The sequence below is a fragment of the Protopterus annectens genome, chromosome 17.part0 (genome assembly GCF_019279795.1).
Source record: "Protopterus annectens isolate FY-2018-M chromosome 17.part0, PAN1.0, whole genome shotgun sequence".
In the NCBI taxonomy this organism is placed as follows: Eukaryota; Metazoa; Chordata; order Ceratodontiformes; family Protopteridae; genus Protopterus; species Protopterus annectens.
The window spans coordinates 409,244,950-409,271,696 of NC_056751.1; the positions used below are offsets into that span (position 1 = coordinate 409,244,950).

The 26,747-nt window shown below is 43.3% G+C and overlaps 1 protein-coding gene across 1 annotated transcript in view; it reads right to left on the reverse strand.

Annotated features, from left to right (window-relative positions):
• The window catches only part of LOC122791444 (protein KASH5-like), a 194,355-nt gene extending 185,139 nt beyond the window's left edge, over positions 1 to 9,216 (reverse strand). The window contains exon 1 of the mRNA XM_044059188.1: positions 9,105 to 9,216. Within this exon, the coding sequence (XP_043915123.1) occupies positions 9,105 to 9,216 (112 nt within the window). The remainder of the gene's footprint in view (positions 1 to 9,104) is intronic.
• Between the last annotated feature and the right edge of the window lie 17,531 nt (positions 9,217 to 26,747).

Sequence of the window (26,747 nt, forward strand, 5' to 3'; positions counted from 1 at the left end):
TAGGGGTAGAGTTTTTAGAATGTTCCAGTCAATTGCTTTTAGAGAGTCAGTGAAAGCTATTGGGTTAAAGTTTTTTGGTTGCGCGTAGTGATATAATTATGTGTTCTCTGTAAAGGTGTAGGGAGTCGATATGCGAAGGTGGGTAGGTGATCACTAAGGGAGTCTGGAAGTATACCACTATCAGAGAAATAATGAGGGTGAGAGACTAAAATCCAGTCTAGAATGCTACCATTGGAGAGAGTTTTTGAGGGGCGGGTTATGGAGTTAATTAGCTGTGAGAAGTTAAAAAGGTTGATATTAAGCGGGTTTGTGGAAGACTGAATGGAGGTCCAATTTATATTTGTATCACCCAAGATTATTATTTCATTGCTAATGTTGGTGAAGAGCCAAAAGAGGATATTCTCAAGTGTAGTAATATTGTCACCAGGGAGGATGTAGAGGGAAGCTATGCATATGTGCTTGTGTTTATTAATTTGAAATTGTGTTAGGAGTAGTTTGGCATTATTGAAGTTGGGGATAGATTTGTTATAAGGGGTGACTGACAAGGAGGATGAGTACAGTAGAGCTACTCCACCCCCTTTTTGTGGGATCTATCTTTTCTGATGATAAGAGTAGTTGGGTGGTGTTATTTCATGGTCTTTTATGTGGGGTTTTAGCCGAGTTTCAGAGATAGATAGGATGTCAGGTTTATTATGTATGAGCCAGGCATGGAGGTTTGGGACTTTGTTTACTATGCTTTGGGAGTTTAGAGAGGTGAATAGTATAGACTTGTCTGTAGTGAAAGAGGTGGAGGGGCCAGGGTTGGCGTGAATATCTCCTGATATTAGAGTGGATATTAGATGTAGGATTGGGTTGGAGTGGTGTTTGGACTGCTTAGAGTATGGGTTGGAGTTTATTATGTTGATAAAGGATTTGTTAGCTATAATGGAGGTATAATGTTTATGAGGGGTAATAAGTTTATAAGAAAAGAGTAGCTGGTTTGTTATAGGATAAAGATGGGGAGATATTATGGTGTGTGGTTTTAAGGGGGGTGAGTTAAGATGTATGGTTATGTGGAAGGCTTGTGAGTGGTTAGTATATATGGGTTGGGTGAGGTAGTAAATGTAGACTATGTTGAGTAGTAGTAGAGTGGAGGAGGCTATGGGTTTAGGGATAATTATAATGTTGGCTGTTTAAAATGAAAAGAAAGGAAAATGGTTGTTAAGAGTGCTATGTTGTCGCTAAGTAAACTTTTAGGAGCAGGAGGGTTATGTATACTAGAAGTAGGTGTACCTCTGATTAGTTGTGGGGAGTATGGTACGGAGTAATGGTTGATATGGGTGGGGTTAGGTAGTGGGTGTAGGCTAAGCAGTGGAGACTAATTGGTCAGGTATGGTTTTCTAGGGGGATGAGTGATGGTTAGTATGGGCGGGGTAATGGAGTGGCTATTGAGGGAGTTATGAAGAGCGATTGGCTAGGTGGTGTAGTGGGTGTGGTTATGAAGGTATAAATGTAGAGGTACTGGGGGCGGGTGAGAATTGGGGGCAGGGTAGGGGAGCGGAGTGAGCCCGTATGGCGAACGGAGCGGGAAAAGCCAAGGAAGGCAGGATGAGAACGAGAACCTATCAGTGGACTGTTGAATGGAGAAGGTAAGTACAAGGGGCAAGGGGTTTAATAGGATGGTGTTGCTTAAGATATTAACAAAGGGAAAGAGAAAAGAGAACAAGGGAATTAGGATATGTATAGTATCTTAGACAGTAAGGTAAAAGATGTGAGAAACAATAATAGTGGGGAGAGGTAGCCACCTAGTGGACAAATGCTGAAAAGCACCTGAGATTCCACCAATATAGATCCCTAAGCTGAAAAATATTAAAGAGGAGAAAGGACTAAATTAAAAGAGTGGTCTAGAAAGGGGCTAATTGGGGGCACAGAGTTGGTCAGGGTTTGGCTGCTGAGGTTTCCTGGCAAGGGAGTGTACAAAACCTAGCAGGGCTTTGGATATCTTTATTAATACAGAGGTTTAGCAGTGGTTGTACATACTTTCTGAATTCCTTCTGTGACAATTTTAGGTCTATTCACGTACAAGGGATGAGGTAGTAGAACTTGTTCTATTTTAGATTAGGTCTAGGCATCCAGGCCAGGCGTAGTCGCAAGAAGGTATTGCAGGGCAAGAAGGCTGGAGAAGAGGAGAGTATATAGGGAGAGAGATTGCACTTTAACAGGCAGTACAGAAAACACATTGGCTCACAATAGCATACACAATTCAATGTAAGACGTAACACTAATATTCCATTCAGCATGTGCTACACATCATTTAGAAATGAGAAAAAGCATTCTATTCAACTTTAGTAATCAGTACAGAAACACATTGATCCACAAATATAGCAAACACTAAAACAGTACAATATGGTCTAGGTATTATTTCAGTGAAATATTCTCTTAAACAGCAATAGATAAGCCAGTGAGCAGGATAAAAGTGAAAAGAAAATCTCTTCAGAACACATGCAGAGGTTGGCGTCTTCAGTTAAATTTGCCCAGCACACTCGGCGAAATAACTATTAGGTGGCTTTCGCTATATTCCCTTTAGACCGACTCAACTATATTATTTAGCATTCTTTCCTATAATCTTAATTAGGAATGCTATATATTACTGTATTCTTCCTTTTGCGTTAAATATATGTTATGCAGGCTTATTGGTTGTGTATGTGGTAAGCGCTTAACCAGCACACATACAGTGACTGGCGCCAAAAATATTCTTGACCAGTACGCCAATAATTCAAAAAATAATTCCTTTAGCTTCAAGTATATGTTATGTAGGCTTAATGGTAGTGTATGTGTTAAGCGCTAAACGCTTAGCAGCACACATGCAGGGATTGGTGCCAATAAGTGTCCTTGACTAGCACGCCAATAATTCAAGAAAAAAAAATACTTCCTTTAGCTTCAAATATAGTATTCTTGACCAGCATGCCAATAATTCAAAAAAATACTTCCTTTAGCTTCCGATATGTGTTATGTAGGCTTAATGGTAGTGTATGTGTTAAGCACTAAACGCTTAGCAGCACACATACAGGGATTGGCACCAATAAGTATTCTTAACTAGCACGCTAATCGTTCATAAACTACTACCTTTTGCACTAAATATATGTTGTGCAGGCTTACTGGTTGTATATATGGTAAGTGCATAGTGCTTAGCCAGCACACATACAGGAATTGACGCCAATAAGTATTCTTGATCAGCACGTCAATAATTCATTAAATACAGGTCTATGGGTAGATAGCGTTTCAATGCTTAAACATAGACGTTAATGCAGAAATCGCCAGCACTCACAACAAATATATACAATGCTAGTAAATGGTTTCCTAACATTTGTGATTGACCGCTAACCAGGATAGGGCAAAGTTTTCGGACTCATTCCACATAAGACAATACAGATATTCTTGCTGTTTTCTCCCTTTCTCTTATTTCTTTAGTTAAATTAATGAACATGCATACACAAGCAAACAGGAATAACCTGGCAGTAACACCATCTACTTTACAGCAGAGAGCAATGCATAATTGAAACAAAAACAAGATTTACCTTGCTATAGTTGCAGATGCAACACCAGGATACTCAGCAGACGGGGGCAGAAATACGTAAAGAAGGCATCCTGGGACTGGGAAGCTTTTATAAATTCAGGGAGGGTGTTAGGTAGATGGTGGGAGGAGCAGGGATAGGTGTAAGCGGAGGGAGGAGCAGGGATAGGTGTATGCAGGTAAAGACCGGAAGATGTATAATGTGTATTGACTGAGTATGTAAATAGATATATGAGATCAGAATTGTGTAGATAAAGTACTGATTGTGATTAGAGTGTTAGAAGCCAAGGAGATAGCACGCACTGACTAAGTAAGTGAGTAGATAAATGGGACCACAGTGAAACAGAAAAATAGTAATTGTGAGCAGAGTGTAAGAAGCCAAGGGGATAGCAATCAGTTAAGGTAGTAGATGTCAGGGAGAGAGAGAGAGAAGAGAGAGCAAGCAGCGTTAATAGTAACAGGACTTAGAGCCAAGGAAGGCAGGATGAGAGCGAGAACCTATCAGTGGACTGTTGAATGGAGAAGGTAAGTACAAGGGGCAAGGGGTTAAATAGGATGGTGTTGCTTAAGATATTAACAAAGGGAAAGAGAAAAGAGACCAAGGGAATTAGGAGGACATGTATAGTATCTATCTATTCCAGAGGATTGTAGCCCCCCAAACATCTCCAATGCCCAGGTGAGAACTGCCCTCACTAAGGCAAAAAACACAGCATCCATGGGACCGGATGGTGTCCCCGGCTGTGTGCTTCATGAACTCAACGAGGAATTAAACCCACAGTTAGGACAGCTGTTTAATCTTAGCCTCACCTCAGGATACGTACCCAAGGAGTGGCGCACGGCGACTGTGGTCCCACTTCATAAGGGCGGTGCCTCCACAGACCCTGGAAATTACCGCCCCATTAGCTTGACAAGCCTTATCTGCAAAGCCATGGAGAGGATCATAATGGAACTCATAAATAAAGACAAAGGGAACTTGCAGACTTTGGATCCAACCCAGTTTGGCTTTGTCAAAGGCAGATCCTGCCTCTTAAACTTGGTTGACTTTTTCGAGACAGTCACCAAGGCCATTGATGAGGAAAGGCAGTCCATACAGCCTACCTCGACCTGGCAAAGGCCTTCGACACAATACCCCACTCAGGTATCATCGAAAACTCATCAGCTTGAATGTAAACCCATACATCACAAGATGGGTTGCAAACTGGCTAAGCGACAGAACCCACAGGGTCAGAGTTGCTGGAGCCATGTCAGACTCAAAGCCTGTCACAAGTGGTGTCCCACAGGGCTCAGTCCTGGGTCCACTCTTGTTCGCATCTACTTTTCTGAAGTACAAGCAAACACAGGAGGGTTATGGCTGACAAAGTTTGCAGATGACTGCAAACTGGGCGCCATAGTCGAAAACACATCTGACACAGATATCCTCCAGAAGGGCCTCACAGAAACGGATAACTGGTGCCAGAGCCATGGCCTGAAGTTAAACGCCAAAAATGCATAGTCATACCCTTCGGGAAAAACAAGGTTACCCCTAGCTACCATATAGGTGACAATCCACTGAGCACAGAAAAAGTCATCAGGGATCTGGGGACCCAAGTTGACAGTAGTCTTCGCTTGACACTCATGTTGCTAAAGTAGTTAGGAAAACCTTCTATATCGCCCACCTGATCATGAAGGGATTCACATCTAGATCAAGGGAGGTCATCGTCCCCTGTACTCATCACTCATTAGACCTATGATTGAGTACAATGCCCGTTCGAATGTATCTGACCAGACACCTGATGCAGCTTGAAAGGCCCCAAAAGTTCCTCACCAAAAGGATAAAGGGTCTCAAAATATGTCTTATGCTGCCCGACTGAAAGAACTCCAGCTTTATTCAGTCTCATACCGCTTGCTCAGAGGTGACCTGTGCCTGACATATAAGGCCATGTCAAACCCAGATTTGATGAATATGCTTCACCTCAAAAATCTAGATCCCTCAGAACCACAAGGGCGGAGACTTAAACCTTGACACGGTTATAAATAGAACGTGCTGGAGGGACAGATTCATCACCCAGAGACTCCCTATGCTGTGGAACAAAATCCCGGTACATGTGAGGCAGAGCACCTCGCTGGCCTTGTTCAAGAGGAATCTTGACCAATGGATGGGAGATCGCAGATATACCCCAGGGATTACTTCAGTGTCACTGCTTGACAGAGGCACAGAAAAATGATAGGCATAGTTTTTATTCAAACTAAAGGGGTGGCGAAAGCCACATAACTATGGGCTAGGCTTATAAATGCCCTTGGGCAGATAGCCTAGTATGAACCTATGAACCTATGAACCTTAGACAGTAAGGTAAAAGATGTGAGAAACAATAATAGTGGGGAGAGGGAGCCACCTAGTGGACATATGCTGAAACGCACCTGAGATTCCACCAAGATAGATCCCTAAGCTGAAAAATATTAAAGAGGAGAAAGGACTAAATAAAAAGAGTGGTCTAGAAAGGGGCTAATTGGGGGCACAGAGTTGGTCAGGGTTTGGCTGCTGAGGTTTCCTGGCAAGGGAGCGTACAGAACCTAGCGGGGCTTTGGATATCTTTATTAATACAGAGGTTTAGCAGTGGTTGTACATACTTTCTGAATTCCTCCTGTGAAAATTTTAGGTCTATTCACGTACAAGGGATGAGGTAGTAGAACTTGTTCTACTTTAGATTAGGTCTAGGCATCCAGGCCAGGCGTAGTCGCAAGAAGGTATTGCAGGGCAAGAAGGTTTCTGAATTCCTTCTGTGACAATTTTAGGTCTATTCACGTACAAGGGATGAGGTAGTAGAACTTGTTCTATTTTAGATTAGGTCTAGGCATCCAGGCTAGGCGTAGTCGCAAGAAGGTATTGCAGGGCAAGAAGGTTTCTGAATTCCTTCTGTGACAATTTTAGGTCTATTCACGTACAAGGGATGAGGTAGTAGAACTTGTTCTATTTTAGATTAGGTCTAGGCATCCAGGCCAGGCATAGTCGCAAGAAGGTATTGCAGGGCAAGAAGGTTTCTGAATTCCTTCTGTGACAATTTTAGGTCTATTCACATACAAGGGATAAGGTGGTACAACTTGTTCTACTTTAGATTAGGTCTAGGCATCCAGGCCAGGCGTAGTCGCAAGAAGGTATTGCAGGGCAAGAAGGCTTGCTATAGTTGCAGACGCAATACCAGGATACTCAGCAGCCGGGGGCAGAAATATGTAAATGAATTTGTATCTTTAAAGCCCTATTTGAGAAAATTACATCAGAGGGTGCAATTGTATCATGTGATATCATGTGACTTTTACCATGTGACTTGTACCACTTGACTTTTATCTATTTAAATGGCTTTAGTAACTGTTTTAAATGTTTATGTGCCTGAGGAAGCTTTTAAATGAAACTAAAGTTGCATATTAAAGTACTTGACTCCAGTTTGGTGCCATGTGGTTTACAGTGGCTTCTTCTCTTTTTTGGCTGTTTGCACTTGTTTTCACTGTGATTTACCAGTGTATTCTTCTTCCTTTATTGCTTATAAGATACAAAAAAAGACACTAAGCACTAACCCCAAGGTAAACATTTAATCCATCCTCTGAAAGCTAGCTACCCCTATATTATCTAACAGATAGAATGCAGGGATGGTGGGAAGAAAAATGGCAACAAGGCCAAAGAAGGAAGGGCTGAACAAACAGATTCTAAATGCTAACACATCCTTACCTTTAAAAAATATACAAGTTAAATTATGTCAACAGCTATCCCAAAGGACCACCATGAGCTACCTACAGAGTGAAAATACATACTAATAAGAGTCAGAGCACTTATCTGTCGAGATATTGCTGTGACTTTGAAAGGGGATAAATGTGATCTGAGACAGTTAGGAAGCAGCAGGGCATTATGGGAAGGGAAGAATCTGGAAGGGCTCAAGGCTAGAGCATTGAATAGTCCGGATCAGATCCAAGCAGAGGCTCAAGTACCCATATGTTAGATCGGATGGACAGGATAAACAGGATACTGTACTATATGCATATCCCTTTTTCTTTTTTCAATGTCAGGTGTTTGCAGCTGAAAGGTGCATTTTTATGTTATTTATTCAGCACTTAACTGTAAAAATCTGTTTCAGTAAAGATTCCATACCCTCCTATCCTCATTCTCTTGCAGGATGTGAAAGTAGTCAGCTTTATTATGTCATGACTGACCAAAACCCATAATTTCATAGATAAAAAAGGGAAAAAAGAGAAAATAAAATTGGCCTGTAGGTTTGCTACTGTACTTAATTTGTAGTTGAATTAATAAAGGTGACATTTCACTAACCAAAAATTAAGTAACTTGTCAGTTTGTTTATGAAGTATTGCAATGTAAGTCATTCCTGTTCTTCATATGAAGATTGCCATAACTAATGCCTTTGAAAAACAGTTTACTTTAGTTTATTTATGGATCTTTGTTGACCTCAACAGGGAAGTTTCATGATGTGCAAGACAGTCTAATAGTGTAAAACTGTGGGTAGCAACAAACTCTATAAAAAAAAAAAAAAAGAAAAAAAAAGGAAAAAAAAAAACAGAATTTCTACTGTCTAGCCTAGATCAGGCAGACCGAAACAAATTCCCTTCTGAAACCTGAAATTTAAAATGGAAAATGCAGGACCTTTATGATCTGTGGCACAGAAACACACGGAAATGGAAAAAATAAAGCCTTCTAAGCACAAAACAACATACAGATGATATTATAAGGAAAAAATAAATCTAGGGTCAGGTTAACAGCACTAGTGTTATGTGTTTCCTTTAATGTCCACCTTTACATTTAAAAGCACTTCATCTCAAATACTGCTCCACTCTGACTGAAAAACTAAAATCTGCTTAACGTTTGTACCTTTTATGGTCTCAGAATCAAAGTGCATTAACCCTAAATAAATCACTTTTAGTGTTTAAGTAGGTAAGGATCTTTTCACTAAGTCTGCACCTGCAGCTAGAACCACTTGCTGACAGAAATAAACAATTTAATGGAATCCAAGTTTAAATGTGTGTGCTATTTAAAAGCTGCATACAAATGTTTGTGTTACATGGGTAATAATTAAATATGCTCAAGCTGATAGATTTTGTTTAAAGTTTATGAATACACAGATGTTTTTGCATGACACATTAAATACCAATCTTATTCCCTCCCTATAGCTCCAGCTTTGAATGAACATTATCTGCAAGCTAATCTGCTTAATATTTGGCTTGTTCATACACTGTTCTTCCAGGCAAATGTCATCAATAATGTGATTCACTTTGTGTGTACTGTAGGATACACAGAGTGAGTGTAACATCTTCACTAGAGTTTCCTGTACATAAATGTGTATGTGCCTTGTATAGAAAACAGTCCCTAGACAAGCCTACGTACCTGCTTAACAGACAAACAAGTATAAAAACACATTTTTCATGATGGCTAATGAAATGCATCACTGAATTATTGCAAATAAACAATCAAAACTGCTGACAGAAGCAAAATAAATGCAATGAGACAATATGCAAACTAAAAGATGCAAGTATTGAACAGTATTAAAGTGATGTTCCTCCAAAGATGACTTACCTTCTCCTTCCTTATCACAAATTTTAAAGGTGAAGTTTAATAAATCATCATCTGAATATAGTAATGAATCCTCTGAATCATTACTATAACTCTCAGCTGCACCATTCCACATGGCTGTTCAAGAAAGATAAATAAAATAAAACTTATTATCAGCACTATTTATTATCACTATAATGCATTTATTACAGTTCATATGGGTAAACAAAAAGGCAACAAATACAAAGCTATTAAAGGTGCTTCACATTTCCAGTCTGCCCATAATGCATTATTTACATTTTAGATACTGCTTCAGCCCTTATCTGCTGGTTGCCTCAATGTATCTGCCCCTTCCAGCTTTTCCCTTATATAAGGGATAACCCCTTGGGTGGCCATCTGTTAACTCCAAAATCAGTCCCTTCAAGATTCTGCCATGTAATCTTAAGTGACCTCAACAGCAAAGCTTCTGAAGTGGTCTAGGTTACTTAGCTATACTGGGACAAGTTAAAGCACTTAACTCAAGGCAGACATATGTCATTTTTATGGTGTTTGGTTAATAAGAAGTTATGTACTCACCATAACGTTCCATCTGAGTAGGTGGCTTCATTTGTTTGCAACCTGTGTGTCTTGGATCCGATATCGGATCCGAGCCGGCAACTATTTATACAGCTATGGATCCGAACTCCTAGCTCCTCCCCTCACCCATAATCCCCTGCCAACCCCAAATGACCTCAGATCAAGTTTGCCCTCCTATATATACCCTATATATACCTAAAAAGGTATCCCAACAGGAAAAGGCAGGATAATACCACCAACTAACTCTTCTGAAGGCCAGGGGGAAGGAGGGGGGGATGGTTGCAGACAAATGAAGCCACCTACTCAGATGGAATGTTATGGTGAGTACATAACTTCTTAATCTGGAGTAGGGACTTCATTTGTCAGCAACCTGTGGGACAGAGTCCTCAGCTACCTGAATCTTGGGCGGCCATCATGGAAGGATGTTCCGGAGCACTGCGGAGCCAAAGGATGCTCTCCCTCTGGAAATGATGTCCAGTTTGTAGTGGTTAATAAAGGTATGAGATGAGGCCCAAGTGGCTGCCGAGCAAATATCATCCAAGGGGACTCTACATCTGAATGCAGTAGAAGTAGATATGGACCAAGTGGAATGTGCACGAACCCTTTGAGGTGCGGGCCTCCCAGAAGCCTCATAAGCTAGAAGGATACATTGGGAAATCCAGTGTGATAAGGTGATCTTCGAAACGGCTTTACCCAAACTGAATTTGGCAAAGGAAATGAACAGCTGATCAGATTGTCTGTGACCAGCAGTCCTATGAATATAGAAACGCAGCTGCCTGTGCACATCTAAGGAATGCAGCTTGTATTCTCCTTTATTTTGATAATTAGGGAAGAAAACAGGTAGGTTAATGGACTGATTGATATTGGTTTCTGAGGCCACCTTAGGCAGGAAGGATGGATTGGTCCTGAGGTACACTCTATCCTGATGAAAAACCAAGTAAGGGGGTTTTACGGAAAGAGCTTGAAGTTCCGAAACTCTTTTCGCAGAAGTGATGGCTACCAGGAATGCTGTTTTCCAAGACAGGTATTTAAGATCAGCCGAGGCAGCTGGTTCAAAAGGAGAAGCAGTCAAGGCCTGAAGAACTAGCGATAGGTCCCAAGGGGGTATGGCTTCTTTGATAGGGGGCCTGAGCAGAAAAGTACCCTTGAGGAAGGTTTTACATAGTTTAGCTGACATCAAAGGACCTGTCTCGTGTCCTACATGGTGATGGGAGATGGCTGCCAATTGTACCTTGACTGTCGAAAAGCTAGCCCCTTGCTGAAAAAGCCTGGTAAGGAAGTCCAAAACGGACGTTAGCGGAGCAGTGAAGGGGTCCAAATTATGATGTTCCGCCCAGACGGAGAAGCGCTTCCATTTACTGCAGTAAATTTTCCTGGTGGAAGGTTTATGCGCTGCCACCAAGATGGCTTTGACTGGTGAAGAGATACCGGGAGTCCTAATTAAGAGTGGAACTGGAGCAGCCAAGCTGTCAGCTTCAGGTTGTCCAGGTTCAGGGTCGGTAAGCCTGATGGGTGGGATATCAGATCCGGGCTGGGATCCAGAATCCAGGGAGGATTCACCAAGTGAGACCACAGGTAAGGGAACCAAGTTTGTCGAGGCCAGAATGGGGCAATGAGGATCATTTTGCTCCCCAACCGAGAGGCTTTCTGTAACATCTTTAGCATCAGGGGTAGAGGAGGATAGGCATAAAGTAGACCGGGTGGCCAAGCATGCACTAGAGCGTCTCTCGGGGCTTCCCCTGGTGGGGGAATCAGCGTGAAGAAGCTGTCGCATTTCGTATTTGAGGGAGAGGCAAAAAGATCGCAGCAGGGTTGCCCCCATTTTGCAAAAATCCACTTCGCTACTCGGGAGTTGAGAGATCACTCGTAAGGGGAAAGAATAGTGCGGCTGAGTTTGTCCGCCAGAATGTTGGACCGTCCCGGAATGTGCGTTGCGATCAGAAAGCGGTTGGTGGAGATCGCCCATTCCCACACCCTCATGGCCTCTCGGCAGAGAGGATAAGACCTGGTTCCCCCCTGTTTGTTGATATACCAGACAACTGACATGTTGTCCATTTGTATTGCAATAGTTCCTATGGGAAGAAAGTTGTGAAGTGCTTCCAACGCTAACAGCACTGCCCTCATCTCCAGAACATTGATATGCAGGGAGGTCTCTGCGTCGTTCCATGTGCCTTGGACTGTTCTGCCTGAGCAATGCCCCCCCCACCCGAGGCGAGAAGCGTCCGTGGTCACCTTGACGAGAGGAGGTGGAGTGCAGAAGGGGCGGCCTGTATGGAGGTCTGGGGAATGAAGCCACCATAACAGGGCCCTCCTGCAAGCCTTGCTGATAGAGACAGGGTGATTGAGAGGAAGAAGCTGAAATGACTATTGTACTTGAAGGGTCCACTGTAGTACCCTATTGTTTAGGCGAGCGCATGGAAGGAGTGTTATTGCCGCTGCCATAGAGCCCAGTGCCCTCAGGACCAATTCCGTGGGTGGAGCTTCTGATTGGAGGATGGCCCGCACATGCAAACCCAGATTCTGTAGTCATTCCGAAGTGAGGTAGGCTCGCAGACTTCTCGTATCTAATCTGGCCCCTATGAAGTCTATCACTTGTGTCGGAGCAAGGGAGGATTTGTCCATATTGATCATGATGCCTAACTGGGGAGCTAGGCGGAGAAAAAAATCTCTGGCTGAGCAGAGTAGATGCCTTGTTGGGGCGGTCAGGAGCCAGTCGTCCAGGTACGGGAAGACCTGCATTCCCTGAAGTCTCAGGTGGGCCGCTATCACTGCTAAAACTTTGGTGAACACCCTGGGGCTGTGCTGAGGCCAAAGGGAAGGACCCTGAACTGATAGTGGCTGGCTCCCAGCCGGAAGTAGAGAAATCTCCTGGATCGTCTGTCCATTAAAATGTGGTAGTACGCATCCTTGAGGTCTATTGAGCACATCCAGTCATTTTCCCGCAACAGGGGGAGAATGGATTGAAGAGTGACCATTCAGAATTTCTCCTTGGTTACCGACAGGTTCAAGAGGGAAAGGTCTAGAATTGGTCTCAGGTCCCCCGTCTTTTTTGGCACCAAAAGAACCTGGAGTAAAACCTTAATCCGTGCTGGTCTGGGGGGATGGGTTGGATGGCCCTTTTTTCTAGCAGCTGCTGGATTTCTACGGCTGCAGCCTCCCTCTGATCGGGTGGTACATCGGGGAGGTTCTTGAGTCTGAGAACATGTAGCATAGGGATTTTGTAACCTCTGGATATAATCCGAAGCACCCAGCGGTCTGACGTGATGGACTCCCATGCCGCAAGATGCCTCGAGAAGCGCCCCCCGACTGCCTCCAGAGTGGAGCAGTCAGGCAACCCTTCAGGGCTGTTGCGTGGGCCAATCAGAGAAGGATTCTCTGGACCCAAAATTTCTCGGTGCCCCTCTGCCTCTAGGGCGGCGTCCTCCCTGTCCTCCTCTGCCACGGAAGGACTGGTTGTCCGGAGCAGGTTGGGAATGTTGCAATTTCCGGAACCACATCTTCTTCTCTCCCTTTTGGTTCTTGGAAAAGGACCTCTGGGGAGCAGAGAAGTGGACTCCGACGGCAGACAACGTCTTCCCGTCCTTCTCGCTCTGGACAAGTGTCTCGCGAACGGTCTTGCCAAACAAAGCAGAACCATCAAAGGGGGCATTCGCAAAGGACGCCTTGAAGGGCTCCGCGAAGTCACAATGTCGGAGCCAGGCCTGGCGTCTCATAACTAGGCCCGCTCCGCTAGCTCTAGCTACTCCCTCAGTTGCGTGAGACAACAGCCGCATAGAGGTATTAGAAACAGATCTCAGAGTGGCCATACGAGTGGAGTACAATTGCTTGTCCTCCGCCGACATAGACTCCGGGGGGGAAGCAGCATATTCTTTAATAAGATCCCGCTGCATCCTGATGACATGTGCCATGTAGTTCAGAGACCTTACTGAGAAGGTCGCTGAACTGAATACCCACTTCCCAAGGTGATCCATCAAGCGAGACTCCTTGCTCGGAGGATGGACCGAGGGGCTCTCCTGAGCTAGTTCCCTCTTAGTGGCTGCCGCCATCAACATGGCATCTACAGGGGGACCCTTGCTCCAGTGGGGCCGGTCTGTAGGGGGGCTCAAAATCCTATCCGGGTGCTTAGGGATTGGCTCCACAGTGTCCGGCTCCTTTCACGCCCTGGTGGTCACAAGGTCCACCAGGGGGTCGGCCGGAGGGGACACCCAAGAGGTAGATGGGCCTGCTTCGAATGCCTCCAGGAACACGGACTCGTCGGAAGAAGCCTTGGGGGCGGACCCACCCCCCAAGCCTGAGCATTTCCATGATGTCTCCAAAGGAGACATCCTCAGGGGGTGACGTTGGGGAGCCTTCCCCTTCATCCAAGTCCGTGTCCTCTGTTAAGGACTCGAGGGAGTCCACGTGCCTCTTCTTACACTTATGCTTGCGAGGCACTTCCTCGGGGGGGCTGTCCGAGGAGGTCTCACCAGCAATGTCCTGTTCCAAAGGAACAACCTGGGACATCGAAGCAGGCTGTCCCTGTGGCTGGGTGATGGAAGCCTGACCCAGCAGAGAGGGAGTGCAGGGCGGAGCCGAGACAAGGGCCGGAGGTCTGGATGCTCTCGACAGAGCCCTCTCCACTACAACGAAGGCCGAGGGGGAGTCGCTCTCCTTGGGCTCCGAGAGCCGACTCCCACTCGGATCCGATGAAGGGATCGGAACTGGCGCCGAGACCATCGGATCCGAGGGACCAGTGTGTTCCAACCTGGACGGAGCCGAAGGCACACTGAATCCCTCGGATCCGAAGCTCAGGTCACGGCTCCGAGAGGTCGGATCCGACGATGGAACCGACAGACTCGAGGGTAGGGTCGGATCCGAAGTACCCAGTACTGTCGGCGCCGACCCACCCCCGGCTCCAGCGCTGCCCGGCTCCAAGCGCTCCGAACCCAGAAAGCGGGTAGTAGAAGGAGCTATCGGAGCAAAAAAGGGTGTTGAGCTCCCCCCCGAAGGGGGGGGGGGCAGGAGCACTCCCATCTGCAGCTGGACCTGGATGAACCTTCTCATCATCCGGTCCAAGTCTGCATCAGACAGGTTGTAAGTGGAACTCGACGAGGCCACCGAGGCAGGCCTGGAGTGCCCCCTCGATGACCTCGACGGAGATCGGGTCTCCTCCTCCTCCGGTCCCGGGGAGAAGCAAGGTGATCGGAGCCGAGGAGACCTGGAAGCCGTGGAGGGAGAAGCCCGCTTAGCTGTGGGGGCCGAAGCGGAGGCCTCGGCCCACCGCTTGTGGTGCTTCTTCCTCCTGGCCTCCCTGTCCTCCGGCGCTTTAGTGGGAGTTTGAATCCCGGCCGGAGAAAGGGGGCAGGAGTGGCCACCACCACTGGCTGAGGAGGTGCCATGGGAGTAGCGGAGGCCGAAGCCGACTCCGGGGGCAAAAGTCCCGCCAGGACCAGCTTCAACCTCCGCTCTTTCAGTGCCCTGGGGTTGAACCCTGCACAAATCGTGCATCCTGAGGACAGGTGTTCAACCCCAAGGCACCGAACACACCGAGTGTGGCCATCCGCCGGAGAGAGCTTATGGCCACACTCGGTGCATTTAGAAAAAATAGGCTTTGGGGCCTCTGACATGTCCCAAAACTAAGTAACACTACACAAGCACACAAGGCCCCAAAAGCAAACACACACAATCACACACTAACGACCAGCGAGGGGAGGGTAACACTAAAAATTTCAAAAAAAAAAAACAGACTAAAGGGAAGCCTAATACACACACACTAATTACTGACAGAAAAAAAGGGCTAAAGAGATAAAAAGGGAACACTTATCTCAATAATCGCCAGGAGCTCAAAATCCAGCTGACACACTCTAGCGCGGCAAACTAGATCTAAGGTCATTTGGGGTTGGCAGGGGATTATGGGTGACGGGAGGAGCTAGGAGCTCGGATCCATAGCTGTATAAATAGTTGCCGGCTCGAATCCAATATCGGATCCAAGACCCACAGGTTGCTGACAAATGAAGTCCCTACTCCAGATCAAACATTAACAAACACAGAGCTCTCTAAAGGAAGTACTACTTTCATCAGCCAAATACACAAAAACTTGCAACCTTTATAGGAGCAAAGAGCTCCTTACTAGCAACACAAAGACTACCATTGACAGAAAAAGAAGTTATGTACTTACCATAACATTCCATCTGTGGTGTCCATTTTTATTTATTATTGAAGACTGGGTTCGGTTCCAATATTGGAACTGACTCGGCCATTACTACAGCTCAAGCAAGCCAAAAACTCTTGAGCTTCACCCTTACCCATAATCCTCCTCTCCCAGTTACCTCAGATTGAGTTTACAAATTAGAAATAAAGTATACATATATACATATATAAGGAGGCTTTAGTGGAAACTAAATCTGCTATGCCTTAATAAGAATAATAAGTAATATGAAGGTATCTGTTCCACTAAAAAGTCTTCAAAGGCCGGGAGAATGAGGGAGGGAGGGAAGTCAAGGATAAATGAAAATGGACAACACAGATGGAACTTTATGGCAAATACGTAACTTCGTTATCTGATGTTGTCAATTTTCATTTTATCCTTGATGATTGGGGCAAAGTCCCCAGCTACCTTAGACCTTGGTAAGACTCATGGAAGGATATTCCTGAGCACCACTGAACCAAAGGATGCTCTACCCCTTGAGACCAAATCCAATCTGTAATGAGTAATAAAGGTACATGGAGAAGCTGAAGTTGCTGCTGCACAAATATAATCCATTAAAGCTCTTGACTGAATAATTGCTCAAGTGGCTACAGATCTTGTAGTGTGTGCCTTAAACAGCCTTGGTAAATCAATTTTGTTCTTAATGTAGATAAAGGAGATACAATCCTTGAGCTATCTGGCTAAGGGCACATTACTGACTGGTTTGCCAAACCTTGTATTAGGAAAGGAAACAAATAACTGGTCAGATTTTCTTATGTCCTTCATTCTGTGAAGATAAAACATAATTGTTTATGAACATCTAGCAAGGGAAGGCAGTATTCACCTTTGTTCATAAAGTTGGGAAACAATACTGGTGACTCAATAGACTCATAGATACTGGCTTCTGAGACTACTTTAGGTAGAAAAGAAGGGTTTGTTCATAAGGAGACCCTATCTTTCTGAAAGATCTGATAAGGGGGCTTACATGATAAGGCTTGAATTTCTGAACTTCTTCTAGCAGGGGTTATAACTATCAGAAATAAAGTTTTCCATGACAAAAAATTTTTAGATCACAATCTGCAGATAATTTGAAAGGGGAATGAGTAATTGTCTGCAACACTAGATATACATCCCAAGGTGGAGTAGGATCCTTAAAGGGATGTTTCAACAAAAGTGTCTCTCTTAAGAAGGATTTACAAAGTTTGTGGAAAGCTAAGGAACATTCTTCAAAACCAGTATGGAAATGCGAAATTGCTGCTAGTTGAATTTTAATGGTAGAAGGTGAAGCCCCTGCATAGAAAACAGAAGCTAGGAAGTCTAATAAATAATGAATAGATGCAGAAAAGGGGTCGATATCCTTTCACAAGCCCATATGGTAAACCGCTTTCATTTACTCGTGTATAATTTACAGGTAGATGGCATGTGTGAAGCTATAAGAATGTGGCACCCACAGAGGAAGACAGATTAATTCGCCTGGCAATTAGTGGAACTGGAGGAACCATGACATCAGCTTAAGGCTTGAAATGCCTGAATGTACTAATCCCTCTGGATGGGACAGAAGGTCTGTATCTGGGTCCAGAATCCAAGGTTGTTGAATCAGATTAGGCCAAAGAAAGGGGAACCAAAATCTGTCAAGGCCAAAAGGGTGCAATGAGGATAACTTTGCTCTTTAACTTGAGTGCTCTCTGTAGGACTTTGGGGATTAGAGGAGTCAGTGGAAAAGGTGTATAGTAGTCCAGGGAGCCAAATGTGGAGAACAGCATCTCTCAGTGACTCCCTGGAGGGAGGATTAGGGCAAAGTAGTTGCTGCACTTGTTGTTTAGGGGAGAGGCAAACAGGTCGCAGCAAGGCTGCTCCCATTGACGGAAAAATCCTTTCCACCACTTTTGGATTGAGAGATCACTCATGAGGCATGAGAATACATCTGCTCAGTTAGTCCGCTATTACACTGGATTCCCCCAGAATTTGCATTGGTATCTGAAAGCAATTGGAGAGATCGGCCACTGCCACACTGAGCGCTTCTCATCAAAGTGGGTATGATTTTGTTTCTCCTTGTTTGCTGATGTACCAAACTACTGACATATTGCCTGTTTGAACCGCAATCGTTACCTGAGGAAGAGCAGACTGAAAGGCCTGCAATGCATAAAGCACTGCTCTTAGCTCCAGAACACTGATATGCAAGTTGGCCTCTGTAGGGGACCAAATGCCTTGGACAGTCTTGCCCAGAAAATGCTCCCCCACCCTATCTGGGAGGCATCTGTGGTCACTATGGCTTTGAATTCTGAAGGGATGAATGGGCAACCAAACAGCCAAACAATAAACGAATGTAGACAAACCAACACAGAGACTGGAGAAAGCTGCAACAATTTATTCTGGTACCTCGGCTAAATGCCTTCAAAGGAATAAATGCATTGATGCTTGTTGCACCTTATATACTTTAAGATATCAATTAATATAATTGACAAACACCTTAATTAGCCCAAAGAATTTAAAGAGACATAAGCTAAAGCATGTGTATATGTGAAAACACATGCTATGAAAAAATGCAAAATTGTGTGCAAAACTCATACATAAATACATGAATAGCAAATTCAAATATACAACATCTAATACTGCGTCTAATAATACACCCAAGAAAACTTTGAATAGATAATATAAAATTATATTGTGAGATTGACTTCTAAGTTCATGCCCCTAGGTTTTAAAGTGCTAAATTTCAAAATGAATCTGCTTTCTAACTTTAACAAACTCTGTAGAAAATTTCCACTGTTGTGAAATTCTGGCTTGGCTAGAGCACAAAAGAATAATGAATCAGAACTACCATTGTGAACTAGATTAAAGTGTTGAGAAACAGGGCTATCATTTCTGATATTTCGAATATCCCCTAAATGTTCTAAAATACAAATTTTTAACTGCCGTTTGGTCTGACCAATATAAAATTTAGATGGAACACAATCACACCCAATCAAATACACAACCCCACATGATTTGCAATTAAAAATGTTGTGCGCAGTGTATTTGACCCCATTAATGAGACTGTCTGTTAAATTCTTTACTTTTGAACAAACCTTGCATGTTCCACATCTGAACATGCCAGAAGGTAAATTGTTAATACTGCCAGACCTGCCACGAATTTTGACTTTATATTTCAAAATTTCCTTAAGATTGGCATATCTGCCATAAGAAAAAGAAACATGATCCGGAAACATGTGACCAATCTCCTCATTGTTGCAAACAATGGGCCACAAGAACTCAACAATATTCTTTAACCTCACAGAGAAAGGGGAAAATTTAGTGACAAAGAACAATCTATCTGTGTCTGCAGAAGCAATCTCCTCATCTCTAGATTTAGCAACATAAACTTTGCCAAAATTGTTGCCTTTTCTGTTTAAATTAAGTAATCTATCTAAGCTCTTGCTAATTAAACTTTCAGAATATCCCCTCACAGACAACCTTTTTCTTACGTTTTCAAATTCCACATTCCAAATGCTCCTCTCAGAAGTATGTTCACTAATACGTTTGAATTCCCCGAAGGGGAGTGCTTCAATTAAATGAACCGGATGTGCACTGGTAGCATGTAGGAAATTATTGGAAGCTGTACATTTCTTGTAGGGCCTAAATTGTACTATTCCTTCATTATTCACGTATAATAATATGTCCAAAAATTGGATCTCAACCTTATTTAGACTATATGTGAATTCCAAACCAAACCTATTCTGATGCAATTTGGAAATGAATTCCTCAAATTCCAACTTATTGCCCTTACATATGAAAATAAGGTCGTCTATGTATCTATAATAAGACACAACTTTTTTCTGAAAAAAATCAAGAGTATATAAAAAACTGGTCTCGAAATAAGACATGAATAAGATTGCATAAGTTGGGGCAAAATTAGCCCCCATTGCAGTCCCCTCCCTCTGGAGAAAAAATTTTTGTTCAAAAGTAAAATAATTATGAGTCAGAACAAACTCCAACAGTAAAATGAGATAGGTGGTTCGTGGACCCTCACCCAAAATTTTAGCAATTGCTTCCAGACCAAATCTGGTCTTGATACTGGTATAGAGGGCCTTAACGTCCACTGTAGCCCAGTAAAAATTATCCTCCCACTTTAAGTTGTGCACTAGGTCACAATATTGGTTGGTATTGCTGATATGAGAACCCACATTTTTAAGTTCTTTTTTCAAAATATTGTCCAAGAATATTCCCACATGTTCTAAGAAACCCCCACAACAGGACACAATTGGACGCCCTGGTGGGTCCTGTAAGTTTTTATGTAATTTTGGAAGAGTATAAAATGTAGGGTCCCTAGGATCAGCTATATATAAACTTTTCACATCCTTTCTGCTAAGAAAACCAAGCCTTTCACCCCTCTCTAACAGATCTAACAATTCCGAGTTGAATTGAGCAATAGGATTAGCGGATAACTCAGCATAAACATTCTCATTGCACAAAAGATCAAAATTCATTTTTAAAAAATGACATTTGTCCATTATGACCCAGTTGCCACCCTTGTCCGCAATGCAAAACTTAAATTCATCAGAAACTTCCTTCATCTGCTTTAATGACAACCATTCCTGCTTTGTGAGGTTAAATTCAATAAATTGTTTCAAAAATAGCAGATATTCAGTTTCAACTTTTTTGCATAAGACACTCTCAAAAGCCCTTAATACAACTGAGCTTTTGGGAGGACAAAAAGAGCTATGTATAGGCAAGCGAGGCATAGGTAGTTTACCATAACCCGTGAAGAAACGTTCATTGCACTCAGAAATTATGTCACAAACAGAACTGACTTCCTCAATAATGTGTGATTCAAAACAAGCACTAGTCTCATCCTGATATTCGTATATAGAGAGGTCCATTAAAGGATCCTCTGTAATTGGCGAATACTCAGTGCTAACTGAATTGTTGATATCATTGTTACTGTCATCTAAAACGTTTGTATTATTAGCATTATTAACGTTCAACACAGAATTGGAATTTAAATTTGACACATTATCAGAAGCGCTTTTTAACTCAAAAAATACCCTTAAATAGAGTTTCCGACAAAAACGCTTAACGTCTAATAGCAAATCTGAAAGAGCAGGCACTCTAGTTGGTACAAATTTACTGCCCTTTTCCAGTACCTTTTGCATGTCAGAGGTGATAATTAACTTACTTAAATTAACAATCTGTGTATAATTACCAAAGCTATGAGTCCCAGAAACAATGTTCAGTCCACACACAGAAGTACAGTTCAAACCCAGCAGAGGAATTCCACTAATATCTTCGGTTCCGACCCTTTTGTCGCGACTTCCGTTTGGCCCCCTGTCGAAAGTTCCATCTTCCTTGGTCTTCTGCATCTGAAGCTGCGCTTCCAACTTCAGTGCTGTTAATACTTTCAAAGGAAACACTTTTCTTGCTTGTAGCTGTATCTGAAGATGAGACTGACGAGTCTCGACCACTACGTGAGCCACGCGAACCACGTGAACTTCCTTCACCTCCCTTCACCTGGAAGGTACCATTCTTAGCTTTACGTTGCCAGGAATAAATGAGATTTTTACTAAAGTCATTCACATCTCTACTTAATTTCTTTTTCTTTCTTGCAATTACTTCACGTTCTATTTTGGAAACTTCTTCATTAATACCTTTAATCGCTGGTAGAAATGTTGTATCTGAGTATTCAGCAGCTAATGCGGCCTCCCCTTCAGCTATTTGGGTTTGGATTATACCCAAACTTCTCCGGTTACGATTGATGAGAATCTTTAACCAATTTAGAGAACACTGTAGTGAAGCCGCTTTCCACTCCTCCAAAAAAACACTTTCATCCTCAGCAAATTTAAAGGCAGGTAGCTTGTCAATTCTCAAGCCCCTGGGTGTTATAGAAAGTTCTACATATTTCTCCAATAGGCGCAGATCATAGAATAAAGAAGTCTCTTTTATTCTTAACTTTTTCAAGTCATCAAACTTCTTATCAAGGGAAACATTACCAGATACAGTCCATGGGTCGAATTGTGCTAACTTGCTATCCCTTTCTTTTGCTAAGTTAGCAAACAAAAAACCGCTTCCATTCAAATTTGACATGATAGGAAGAAAATCTCACAGTCTCTGGAACACGATGAAGCCAACCAAACAGCCAAACAATAAACGAATGTAGACAAACCAACACAGAGACTGGAGAAAGCTGCAACAATTTATTCTGGTACCTCGGCTAAATGCCTTCAAAGGAATAAATGCATTGATGCTTGTTGCACCTTATATACTTTAAGATATCAATTAATATAATTGACAAACACCTTAATTAGCCCAAAGAATTTAAAGAGACATAAGCTAAAGCATGTGTATATGTGAAAACACATGCTATGAAAAAATGCAAAATTGTGTGCAAAACTCATACATAAATACATGAATAGCAAATTCAAATATACAACATCTAATACTGCGTCTAATAATACACCCAAGAAAACTATGAATAGATAATATAAAATTATATTGTGAGATTGACTTCTAAGGCCGGGAGAATGAGGGAGGGAGGGAAGTCAAGGATAAATGAAAATGGACAACACAGATGGAACTTTATGGCAAATACGTAACTTCGTTATCTGATGTTGTCAATTTTCATTTTATCCTTGATGATTGGGGCAAAGTCCCCAACTACCTTAGAACTTGGTAAGACTCATGGAAGGATATTCCTGAGCACCACTGAACCAAAGGATGCTCTACCCCTTGAGACCAAATCCAATCTGTAATGAGTAATAAAGGTACATGGAGAAGCTGAAGTTGCTGCTGCACAAATATAATCCATTAAAGCTCTTGACTGAATAATTGCTCAAGTGGCTACAGATCTTGTAGTGTGTGCCTTAAACAGTCTTGGTAAATCAATTTTGTTCTTAATGTAGATAAAGGAGATACAATCCTTGAGCTATCTGGCTAAGGGCACATTACTGACTGGTTTGCCAAACCTTGTATTAGGAAAGGAAACAAATAACTGGTCAGATTTTCTTATGTCCTTCATTCTGTGAAGATAAAAACATAATTGTTTATGAACATCTAGCAAGGGAAGGCAGTATTCACCTTTGTTCATAAAGTTGGGAAACAATACTGGTGACTCAATAGACTCATAGATACTGGCTTCTGAGACTACTTTAGGTAGAAAAGAAGGGTTTGTTCATAAGGAGACCCTATCTTTCTGAAAGATCTGATAAGGGGGCTTACATGATAAGGCTTGAATTTCTGAACTTCTTCTAGCAGGGGTTATAACTATCAGAAATAAAGTTTTCCATGACAAAACATTTTTAGATCACAATCTGCAGATAATTTGAAAGGGGAATGAGTAATTGTCTGCAACACTAGATATACATCCCAAGGTGGAGTAGGATCCTTAAAGGGATGTTTTAACAAAAGTGTCTCTCTTAAGAAGGATTTACAAAGTTTGTGGAAAGCTAAGGAACATTCTTCAAAACCAGTATGGAAATCTTGAAATTGCTGCTAGTTGAATTTTAATGGTAGAAGGTGAAGCCCCTGCATAGAAAACAGAAGCTAGGAAGTCTAATAAATAATGAATAGATGCAGAAAAGGGGTCGATATCCTTTCACAAGCCCATATGGTAAACCGCTTTCATTTACTCGTGTATAATTTACAGGTAGATGGCATGTGTGAAGCTATAAGAATGTGGCACCCACAGAGGAAGACAGATTAATTTGCCTGGCAATTAGTGGAACTGGAGGAACCATGACATCAGCTTAAGGCTTGAAATGCCTGAATGTACTAATCCCTCTGGATGGGACAGAAGGTCTGTATCTGGGTCCAGAATCCAAGGTTGTTGAATCAGATTAGGCCAAAGAAAGGGGAACCAAAATCTGTCAAGGCCAAAAGGGTGCAATGAGGATAACCTTGCTCTTTAACTTGAGTGCTCTCTGTAGGACTTTGGGGATTAGAGGAGTCAGTGGAAAAGGTGTATAGTAGTCCAGGGAGCCAAATGTGGAGAACAGCATCTCTCAGTGACTCCCTGGAGGGAGGATTAGGGCAAAGTAGTTGCTGCACTTGTTGTTTAGGGAGAGGCAAACAGGTGCAGCAAGGCTGCTCCCATTGACGGAAAAATCCTTTCCACCACTTTTGGATTGAGAGATCACTCATGAGGCATGAGAATACATCTGCTCAGTTAGTCCGCTATTACACTGGATTCCCCCAGAATTTGCATTGGTATCTGAAAGCAGTTGGAGAGATCGGCCACTGCCACACTGAGCGCTTCTCATCAAAGTGGGTATGATTTTGTTTCTCCTTGTTTGCTGATGTACCAAACTACTGACATATTGCCTGTTTGAACCGCAATCGTTACCTGAGGAAGAGCAGACTGAAAGGCCTGCAATGCATAAAGCACTGCTCTTAGCTCCAGAACACTGATATGCAAGTTGGCCTCTGTAGGGGACCAAATGCCTTGGACAGTCTTGCCCAGAAAATGCTCCCCCACCCTATCTGGGAGGCATCTGTGGTCACTATGGCTTTGAATTCTGAAGGGATGAATGGGCAGCCTAGAAGAATCTGTTTGGAAAGTATCCACCAAGCTAGATCTTTTCTGCAGCGGTTGGTGACTAAAATCTGGTCCGACATGGGACGGTGTAAAAAGGACCATTCAAAAGCCAGAAGCCACTGTAGAATTCTCATGTGATACCTCGCCAGAGGTACTAGAGTTACAGACGTTGCCATGCAGCCCAGCGCCTGTAAGATCAGATGAGCAGATACTTTCTTGCTGTGTATTATCCTCTGAACTTCTGTTCTGATTTTCTGAAGCCTTTCAGGAGGAAGAGAAACTACAGTTGTATTTAGTATAGCCCCTATGAACTGTAAAGTTTCAGCTGGAGTAAACTGGGATTTTTCATAGTTTACTGTTAATTCCAAATAAGAGCAGGTCCGGAGAACAAAGTTCCTTGCCTCATCAGAAGATGCCTGGTCGAAGTGGTGATAAGCCAGTCATCCAAGTATGGAAACACCCAAAATCCTTGCAGTCTCAAGTGAGCTGCTACTGCTGCCATGCATTCGGTGAGCACCCTGGGGGCTGTGTTGCGTCCAAAGGGCAGCACCCTGAATTGGTAATGACAGGTAAAGTCAGAAGCGGTGAAATCTTCTGGATCATTTGTCCATTTTTATATGGTAATACACATCCTGAAGATCTATCCAGCACATCCAGTCGTCCATTTGCAAGAAAAGAAGTATGGACTGTATTACGTTCATCCAGAACTTGGTTTAACAAACTGACTCGCTCAGTGTGTTGTGATCCAAAATAGGTCTCCAGTCCACTGATTTTGGCACTAAAAAGAATCTTGAGTAAGTTCTAGATTCTATTTAGTCTGGTGGGACTTCTTGGATGACTCTCTTTTTTTCTAGCAGCTTTTGAATTTCTATTGCTGCTTGTTACCTCTGACTGGGTGGGACATCGGGGATGTTTTTGCATACGGGGGAGGAAGAGAAAAGAGAATTCAATAACCTCTGGAAATGATCCTCTACACCCAGAAATCAGAAGTTATGTGTAGCCAGGGGTCCTGGTGCAGGGATAAGCACACCCTGACAGCCTCCACAGGAAGACAATCGGGCCTCTGTTCAGGAGCACTGATAGGGTTTCCCTGAGAAGGAATATCTGGAACCCTGGTTCTGCGGGCCACTTATGCCTTGTGGCTGATGTTTTCTGTTATAGCTCCCCCCTCTGCCTCTGGGGAAACTGGCTCTACGTGTGTCCTGGAAAGGCCTTTGAGATTTTCTGAACCACAATTTTCCACCACTGCTATGATTCCTGGAAAAGCATCTCTGGGGGGGGGGGGGGGGTGGAAAACGTACTCCTATGGCAGAAAGGGTCTTACCATCTTTCTCACACCTGGATAATGTTTCTCTTACTTTGGAGCCAAGCGGAGATGATCCATCAAAAGGGGCATTGACAAATGAGTACTTAAATGGCTCTGCAAAATCACATAGATGCATAAAAGCATGTTTCCTTATGGCTATGACTGAACCTGCCGCTGTGGTGGTCCCTTTGGCTGCATGGGCAAGGAGCCTCATGGACGAGTTTGACACGAGTTTGACACAGACTCCAGGGTTGCTAACTGGGAATCCACATTCTTGGACTCACTCAGAAACTGATCCTGCTACAGTATCTGAAAGCTCATTGATCAGATCCCTTTGAAAACTGGTAAAATATGCCAAGAAGTTCAAAGACCTTAAAGTGAAGGTCAATGAAGCATAAGCTCACTTTCCAAATCTATCCATTGTCCAAGACTCTTTGTTGGGTGGATAGACAAAGGAAATCTCCTCAGTGAATTATTTTTTGGTGGCAGCCGCTATGAGCATGTCATCTACCAGTAAACCTTTGGCCCAAAATAAAATTTTGTCTGGTCTTTTGGGGATAGGTTCAATGGTGTCTGGTGCCTTCCACGCCCGCTGCGAGATCAAATGAATGACTTTGCCAGCAGACAGAGTCACCTAAGAGGTAGACAGACGAGTACCGAAAGCTTGCAGGTACACCAACTTCTCTGAGGAAGAATTTGGGGGCTTCCAATCACCTCTTGGTTTCAAAATCTCTACGATGTCTCCAAAGCAGACATCATCAGGGATGACCTTGTGGAATCTTCCCCCTCATCAAAATCGGTGTCTTTTATGACTGATTCCTGTGGGGAATCGAAGTGCTTCCTCTTGCACTTTTTCTTCTGAGGAACTTCCACAGGGGGATAGTCTTGGGAGGTATCAGAAGAGGACAGAATCTGAATCTGTGGGACCTACGGATTTGGTACTGGCTGCCCCAGTGGAGAGACAGGTGGAATAAGGGAAAGTGAGGACGGAATATGCTCCACGGAGGAAGGGCCTGACTGCGACACTGCTGTGGACAAGGCCCTCTCCACTGCCTTGAAGGCCGGTCCCCCCAAAGAGGGAAGGGAGCCCGGAACAGAGAGAGACTGCCTTGG